At 39.6% G+C, this 8,564-nt stretch overlaps 1 protein-coding gene across 1 annotated transcript; it reads right to left on the bottom strand.

Annotated features, from left to right (window-relative positions):
- Positions 1-383: 383 nt before the first annotated feature.
- On the bottom strand, positions 384-6,433 carry igf2b (insulin-like growth factor 2b). Its single transcript, XM_039663169.2, has 4 exons — positions 6,244-6,433; positions 5,028-5,178; positions 2,784-2,965; positions 384-1,314 (listed from the first exon to the last, which is right to left on the bottom strand). The coding sequence occupies exons 1-4, from the start codon at positions 6,310-6,312 to the stop codon at positions 1,078-1,080; spliced, it is 639 nt and encodes a 212-aa protein (XP_039519103.1). The 5' UTR covers positions 6,313-6,433; the 3' UTR covers positions 384-1,077.
- Positions 6,434-8,564: the final 2,131 nt, after the last annotated feature.

The following is an 8,564-nucleotide window of genomic DNA, read 5'->3' as shown; positions in this document are numbered from 1 at the left end:
TTATTGCGTTTTTTCCCTTTGAATTGATATTTGTGCCTTTTTTTTTTTTTCAGAACTGTAAAATAACGTTACAAAAACACAAGCCTATTTTGCAACAACAACAATGTCACGGTACCAGAAACCAAACTGGGCTTTTCTTTTTCTTTTCTTTTTTCTTTTTTCCTTGAAGCGTTTTCACGAAATAGAACATAGAAAATACAAACATCCCACTTTTTCAAGGTCACAATGTTCCTGCAGTGCAAAGCAGGGGTTTTGTGCAGCCACGCTCGAAAGGAGGCGAGTTCTTCACGTCCAGGCGTTTGAACGTGATCCCTTCCGGGACCCAAGGCATACGTCGCGCGTGTCTTACGTATACGCATCTGATATCCCCGCGGCCAATATGCTCTCGTTCGCTCTTTCCAAAGTCACACTTTCCTTAAAACGGAAAGTTTAATAAAGTTTCAAAGGAAAAAAAAAAAAAACATGCTTGTCAACCCCTTCTCCTTTGAGTCCATTCCCAAAGCTAGCACCATGACATTTTTTGAGCTACATGTTCATAGTCCATAAAAAAATAGTGCCTTTTTTATTTACTTAACAAGAACTTTGACGTAATCCGTGGCGATGTGCAATTCGCAGACTCTTCTCTGCTTTTCGTTTGTGATTAACAAGGTGCTGGAACAGGAATCTAATTTTACAACAATTCCTTACAGTGTGGATGTCCCTTTATAGTTACAGGTGCAAACTAATATTTAAAAAGGACTAAAAGAGAGATACGTTTGTCTCGGGAGAATGCAGTGGAATGGGTTCGTTCATGCTAGCTCTAGCTGTTCCTCGCGTTCTGACGTCCTCCGGACTTGGCGAAAACGTTCGACGTTCCGCCGCTTCTTCGCTCTTTCTTTTGCTTCTTCACCTCTCGCTTATGATTTGCCTTTTTGTCGGTGAACGAAACAGCAAGAATGGAAACTCGAAGAGCGTGTGAGCACGTCTGGTGGGGAAGGAAGAAGGGTTGTTGAGGACTGCCACAGAAATGACGTCAGAGACAAAAAGCTTTGATCCCCTAAGTCTTTTTTTATCGACTCTGTGCAAATGATCCTGGTTTCACTTGTGGCTGACGTAGTTTTCTGTGGGGAGAAGGATGGGCGGCAGCTTGCTGGGAAGTGTGATGAGAGGCCTGTGGTGGTGCAGTTGCTCCTGGGCCTTGATTCTCTCCGCCTGCCGCCTATACTTCTTGGCCCGCAGGATGGCAGGGATGCCCCTCCGTAGCCTCTGGGCGGCCTTCTGCTGCCACACGTCGTATTTGGGATATTTCACGGTCACGTGCTTTCTTGGGACCTCCTGTTGCGAAAGTAATACAAGTGTTAGAAACAGGTTGAAATTCTCACCGATTTTCAATAATCTCTGTAAAGCTGTATTGTAAAAAGCGCTATGTAAATAAATGTGACTTGACTTGACAGATATCTTCTACGATTGCTTGGAAGATCTCTGAAAATGACTTTAAACTCTCTTAAACTCAAAAGTTTTGAGGCAAAATTTTAATGATTTTGCAGATATTTTGCCAAAAATAATTCACTTTTAAAAGAACTTTTGCTGATATTTTACTCACCCCCGTGTCATCCAAGATGTCCATGTCTTTCTTTCTTCAGTCGAAAAGAAATTAAGGTTTTTGATGAAAACATTCCAGGATTTTCTCCATATAATGGACTTCATTGGGAACCAAATGGGAGTTTCAGTGCAGCTTAAACGACACCAGACGATGAATAAGGGTCTTATCTAGGACCCTTCGAGTCATGACTCGAAAAAAGATTTGTTCATTTTGATGAACGAGTTTGAAAAGGAGAGTCACGAACGCGCATCACAGAACAGAGTAAGGTGAGCATTTGTGCTAATAAAACTTTAACTTTTTTATTTATTTTTAAAATGGCCGATCGTTTCGCTAGATAAGACACTTATTCATCGTCTGGTGTCGTTTAAAGCCCTTTGAAGCTGCACTGAAACTCTCATTTGGACCTTGAACCGTTTGGTTCCCATTGAAGTCCATTATATGGAGAAAATCCTGGAATGTTTTCATCAAAAACCTTAATTTCTTTTCGACTGAAGTAAGAAAGACATGGACATCTTGGATGACATGGGGGTGAGTAAATTATCAGCAAAAGATTTTTAAAAAGTGAACTACTCCTTTAACTACTGTACAAAGACAACATTTGAATTTCTCTTGCCCAATCCTCGTCTTTTTTAAAGTCTTAGTTCAGCCAAAAAAATAATGAAAAATCTACTATTATTTTCTCACTCGCATGTCATTCCAAACAGTCTCCTACTTTTAAAATCAATCCAATGAAAGTCAGAGTTATTTTGGACCCCATTGACTTTCTTTATATGGAAAACATTCTTCAAAATATCTCCTTTTGTGCTCCGCAGAAGAATATATTTGGAAGGACATGATGTTGAGGAAATTATGAATTTTGGGCAACCTATCCATACCAGATGTTATTTAAAGGGCTATCCAATACCCCCCAATGACCAACCAGCTTGTCAACATCCAGGTCATTTTGTTTTGTAACCCAATCCAAGTATGTGATGTAAATCTACAGGAAAATGTCAACCTTGATATGACCGCTCACTTCACTATCATATCATTTTCCACTTGGTCAGCAGTTTTAGAGCAATACTTGCTTACTAGTTCCTTACTCTGGCTCATTGTTTTCTTTAAACCCACATGCCAGGATGGACAAGTTTGGCAGAAAGCACAGGACAATCAAGATGGTGCGGGTGTGATAAAGTGTTGTTGTTTCCCACGGTCGACATACCTGTTTTAATGGGGGCATCACCGGGATGACCTGTAGGGATGTGGCTGAAACGTCCCTCTCTGACTTGGCAGGTTTAGCGCAGTATTGTTCCAGTAGAGCTAGGTTACAACTGCTAAAACAACACTCTTCCACAATCCCACGATTTTGAGAACGCCGACTATTCGACCTACTAGTTGGTCGACCTGCAGAGATACAAATAAAATACGTTTATGGATGACAGGGAGAGAATAGACACAATTGATGAAGTTCACCCAATGTCATTGCAAACCTGTGATGAAAACCAGTTTTTTGTCCATGCAGTGAAAGTCGGTTGCTTTGGACCCCATTGACTTCAAATTGCATAGTCAAAAACAGTTTTTCAAAATGTATTATTTTGTATTCCAGAAAGTCATACAGGTTTGGAAGGTCATTAGGGGAAGTAAATGTTGACAGGATTATACAATGTTGATTGAACTATTCAGGCCTAAACTGGTTTGCTGGTTTCCCAAGTTTGGGGCACTTAATGACAAATACTCCATCTGGCTGACCAGGTAACTCTAGTTGGTTTGATTATTTTTGAGAAAATGAAAAAGCTGGTGTTTAGCTGGGTAAAAAATGATGAAGTTCACCCAATGTCCTCATGTCATTGCAAACCTGTGCTCAAAACCAGTTTTTTGCCCATGCAGTGAAAGTCAGTTGCTTTGGACCCCATTGACTTCCATTGCATAGTCAAAAACAGAACGCCTAAGTTGGTTTGATTATCATTATTTTTGCGAAAATGAAAAAGCTGGTGTTTAGCTGGGTAATCCAGCCTGAACAGCTGAAAGTTGGGGAAAAAAAATCCCTAATTAAAATCAGCCAACAGACGAGCAAACTAGCATAGACGGATTTATTTTTTTATTTTATTTTTTCAGCTGGAGATCCAGCTGCACACCAACATAGCCATGCTGAAAAGCCATTTGACCATCTCAAACCAGTTAAGACTGGGGGGATGCTAGTTTTGTCTGTTTTAACAAGAAAGAAGAAGAGATTTGGCTCAAACTCTCCAAACAGTTGCCATTAAACATGCAAACACATTTAACAAAACCCTACAAACAAGTCAATTTAAATCAAGCTCCAGTGGCCTGATTCCATTGTCAAAGCAGATTTCATTATCGATTCATTGTGTTTTGACTGGGGCGCATCTGCGGTATATAATAAAGGCAAAATCTGTGGCATAAAATGGAGTCTGTTTATTTGTTTTCTCGCCCGGACTGATCTCGTTATGCCGTCTAATTGAGCCGTTCGAAATCTGTTTCGAAGAATTCGCCGACAACCCGGCGACACGGATCCCAGTGGCGGGCGGAAGGCCGAAGGCATGCAAATAAGACAACTAGAGTGTTTGGAGGGCAAAAGTCTTCGCTTATGTTTGGATGAGCAAATGGTGGATATCCTTTGACCTTGTCCTTTGCCAGCTCAGCAGAGATAAAGAGAGCATGAAAGAGAGGAAGGGGGAGGGGTAGAAGAACAGACTTGGCACGAAAGAGAGAAGATACAGGACACAGTAATGGAGGTGGGGGAGCCAGACCGGGGAAAAGGAAGGAACAATTGATTTTCAGTCAAATATTATGCGAACGATTGCCGCTTCTCACAACCGCAATGATCTGAAAGGGAGTTCTTGATTGTAGGATGGGAAACATTGAAGAGTGGATCTGGTGGATAGAGGGGGGGAAATGTGCGCTGGCCCAAATTGGATAATGATCTTTCGGGGTAGTTAGGCTTCTGTGGACAAGAGAACACAAAGGCCTTGTCTGTTTTGTCAGTGCTGGCGCGAGGAAGACGACAAATATTTAAAAAGTCGTGCTCTCGACCCTCTCCGTGAACGGACGGATCTGGATCGAACGATCCGGCGCTCGTCGCGCGGAACTAACGCCAATCAATCGGTTAGTATCTGTTACGCTAAACTAGTAATGAAGCTGTCTCAATCCATCCAGCCGTGTAAGAGGACAAACAACTTTTTTTCAATTGAGTGTAGCCTGGGAACATTTCTGCAGAGGTGAATGGAATGCCACTTGGGTACTATTACTTTCCCTGGCGGAATGTGCAAGTAAACAACCGGGCCATTGTGGCTCATTTAGCATCCCTTTCATATGCAATCACAGATATCGCGAGAGAATGCGCTCAGTCAGCACAATCTGCAGAGACTTCGCTCGTAACTCTGGCCGTTCGCGACACGCAATTGGCAGGGTTTGCGACCAGAGAAAAGGGATGTCCAAATGTACGTACTGAAATAGAAGCCTCTGTCTTCGCAGACAAACTGTAGCGCGTCCACCAGCTCTCCACCACATAACGTTTCAGCTGAGGCCACTTCGAAGGCAGACAGGGTTAAAAGCAGTATGCATATGGGCATCCGTACGGACCAGTACATCTTTATGACCTGCAAAGATAATGTGTTTTAGTTAGTTTAGATTTGGAATGTATGAAGCTGTTTTTTATGCCATTTTTATAACGATAACACAATACTAAACAACTATAATTAGCTTCATCAAGGCATTTAGTAATGCAACACAAAGTCTGCATGCATGACTTGCTTGATCACAATGTTTAAACCAGTCAATGTACAGAATGGAAAGCATGCAGTTTAGTTCACAATTTGATGTACATGCAACTCGGGAATTGTGTTTTTCTCTCTCTAATGCCTTTGTTTTAGCATCAACAAAAAAAAAAGAGTTCCCATTTTTGAGTAACTACCGTTTTATTTCTTTCTTTGATGCATAGAATTCACTAAATGCAATAATACACCCTGCATGGGGAAATTGTGCATTTTGTAGTTAAGTAGCACTAAAAAGATGATATTTTAAAGTCCTGCAGATCATTATCTTTACGAACTTCCTCTGGTAATAGCCATTAGTTCCTTCAGTGCATTCCAAATCGCCAATGCAATTCTTCAAACACGCTGTGATTGTACTTGCATGCATCGACCTTTTAATTAACGCTAGATATCCACGTCAAAAAGAGCTTTTATCTCCCTTATTTAAGCTATACTCTTACACAACGTTCAACAAGTTGCAAGACTGCTGAACATACCCAGCTATCTCATTCCACACAGCTCAGCATATAATTTTCCCCAAACCAGCTCATTTAAAGTGCTGTCGCCCCCTTGCGCAACTTCTTCCCCGTGCGCGCGTACCCTGATAGCTACTGAATGAAGTGTCAAGTACATTTATTTTTTATTTGTAAAGCGCTTTTCTACACATTGCTTGTCCGAAATTCATGATGTAAATGTTAGTAATATTTTATAGTTCACATTTAGAGCTGTCAAGATGTTTAGAGCTGTTAGCGGTTTACAGTGTCAAAAACATCTCTCGTGCAAAAGACTGCATCTAAAATCTCTTTCGTTTCCAAACGTGTCAATTTCTGATGTTTATTCAAACCAATGAAATAGAGAATATCTTCAGATGTGTCCAAGATTTCCTTAAGGTTGTCAAAATATTTTCTTTACCTTATTTATGACACTGTCTGTTCTCAAGCAGGTATGGCAAACAGAATGATGTTTTAGTTGGTCCTCCATGGCAACGTAAAAAAAATAATAAAAATACGCGGTGCTGTTGTATTTGGTTGAAAAAGGTCTGTTAGTTTCCCCAGTTGGTGTTAGGATGTTGTGTGGAGCTGTCCCAAAAATCAGGCGACAGGCAAAAGTTCTGTGAGAGAAGTATTATATACCCAAACCCGCCCCTTAACACCCCCCCTCCGCCCCTCTCGCGCGAATGTCCGTGAGGTAAAACTCGAGGTGGTCAGTCAGTGACTCTCCAGCAGTTTTCCAAGAATTCCAGATCACAAAAAGGTCAATGAGCATTAAAAAAAAATAGGCTATGCTTTCCTAAAAAATGATGACGGCTGCAACCTTATTTCACAAACTATTTTAACACCACCTCAGACATATCAACATATATATTATAGCCTAAATAAACAGAAAACGTTCGACATTTCAGAAACCTACACGTCATCGGTCTCAGTGTAGCCTACAGAGTTCTGTCAGGACAGTCGAAGTGTAAAATTTTACAATGGAAAGGATGATAAGGAGTGAAGACGAAACGCTTTACGCGGTCATTTCCTCTGATATCCACCTGACTTATCGATCTTCACGCGAATAGTGGCTGTAATGATGGTAATTCACTTTACAGGCTAACCATTCAGAGCACTGAGAGGATAATGAAGAATTAGCTCGACTTGAATTGAACTTAAATTGGTTTGATTGAATTACTTGGAAATGTCATCCATCACCTGGCAAAGCAATAAGGGCCATGATGTTTTTCTTCGTGGACACTAGTCTCCATCTGATATGAAATGCTGGGTCCAAAATGTCTACTGCCTTACTAAACACCTTTTGAAATTGTTTTAAATCATAATTATCATGTGGACAGTAAATTATGATCAATGAGTTATGACAACATGTTTTTACATCAAAATAAGTTAAGCAATTTTCACCAGTTTTTTTTTTAATTAATTATTACTTATAGGCTACTGGATTCAAATAGTTTATTATAATTTACGTTTAAATGACTTAAATATCCAAGTTAATTGTACTTAAAATTTGTATATATATATATATATATTGTATTTACTTATTATATTAAATTATATTATTACATATTATTATTAATAATATTATATTATTATTATATATTATTGTCTATTATATTATATACAGTTTCCTATATATTTGTTCAATTTGTTCATTGTTTTAATGTCATGACCATTAAGATGAATGTAAGCTACTTTTTTTTATTTTATTTTTTAAATGGTGTGATTGGATTGGCCATTGAATATTTGATGAAAACTCATTTTAGGGTTGGAAATCATCAATGAAATTCCGTAGGCAAACATGACTGGCAAAATGTGGAAATCACAAAACCGTGCATTGTAAAATGAACAGCTTCTTGCCAAAAAAAACATGACATGAAAGTGACGATAAACAGAAATTGATGAGAAAATTAGAGGAAAGCAATGGCCTTGTATTCTTTGACTCAAATGGCGCCCCTGCTGGTAAGAAAAAGTATAGCGGAATCGCGTGAAAAAAAGGGGGGCCTGCTGCTGCTGGCATGAATTATCAATGCACTCTGTTACTGGAAGCACCATTATAAAGACATTAAACCTCTCTTCCTCTGTCTCCTATTATCCATCAGATGAAGGAAGCAGGAAACCCAAAAGATCTGTAGGGCCTTGCAATAAATCATTCACTGCATTCAGTAAGCTGCATTTTCATCTTAGTCACATTGCCATGCACAACAATGTATAAAACTGCCCGACCAACCAGTCCAGAACAAAACCTTAGAGGTCATCAGTAAAAAGCAGGTTTTGTGATAGCCAATATGTAAAGTCAGCAATATCTAATATTTGACCTGAATTGCTCTCTGTTATAAACTCAGTGACCTCAGTTTAATTGTTCAAATTGTGCAACTACTATAATATATCAGTCTTCGTTAGAGTAATATCCTACACCTACTGATTTACTACATGACGTATTCCACTGTGGGATTTTTAAAATGTATTTAGTGGTTGGTTGCGTATTCAAATGGTAGATCTTCGGATCCAAAATCAGAACCCTCGTCCCGATAATAACCTCTAACCTCATGACACGACCCTTACAAAATCCCTAGTCATTATGCCATCCTTAATATAAAAGCTCTCATCAAAAAGTGCTGGTGTGGGACGGCTCACCTATATGCTTAGACTACCATCTGGTGGTGGTTGTTTTATTTAAGGTTCAGTCAGGCAAATAGTCTTCTGAAACCAACTTACTTTTCCTGTAAAAAGCATTTA

The sequence above is a fragment of the Pimephales promelas genome, chromosome 25 (genome assembly GCF_988280905.1).
Source record: "Pimephales promelas chromosome 25, fPimPro1.hap1.1, whole genome shotgun sequence".
In the NCBI taxonomy this organism is placed as follows: Eukaryota; Metazoa; Chordata; class Actinopteri; order Cypriniformes; family Leuciscidae; genus Pimephales; species Pimephales promelas.
Note: the sequence above shows the minus strand (reverse complement) of the source record. Positions and strands in the feature narration are given on the sequence as shown.

Coding starts and splice junctions, on each gene's coding strand:
- igf2b (XM_039663169.2), bottom strand. CDS start 6,312: ATGGAGGACCAACTAAAACATCATTCTGTTTGCCATACCTGCTTGAGA. Junction 2,966..5,027: donor AGACAGAGGCTTCTATTTCA/GTACGTACATTT, acceptor GTATCTCTGCAG/GTCGACCAACTAGTAGGTCG. Junction 1,315..2,783: donor TGATGCCCCCATTAAAACAG/GTATGTCGACCG, acceptor CTTTCGCAACAG/GAGGTCCCAAGAAAGCACGT.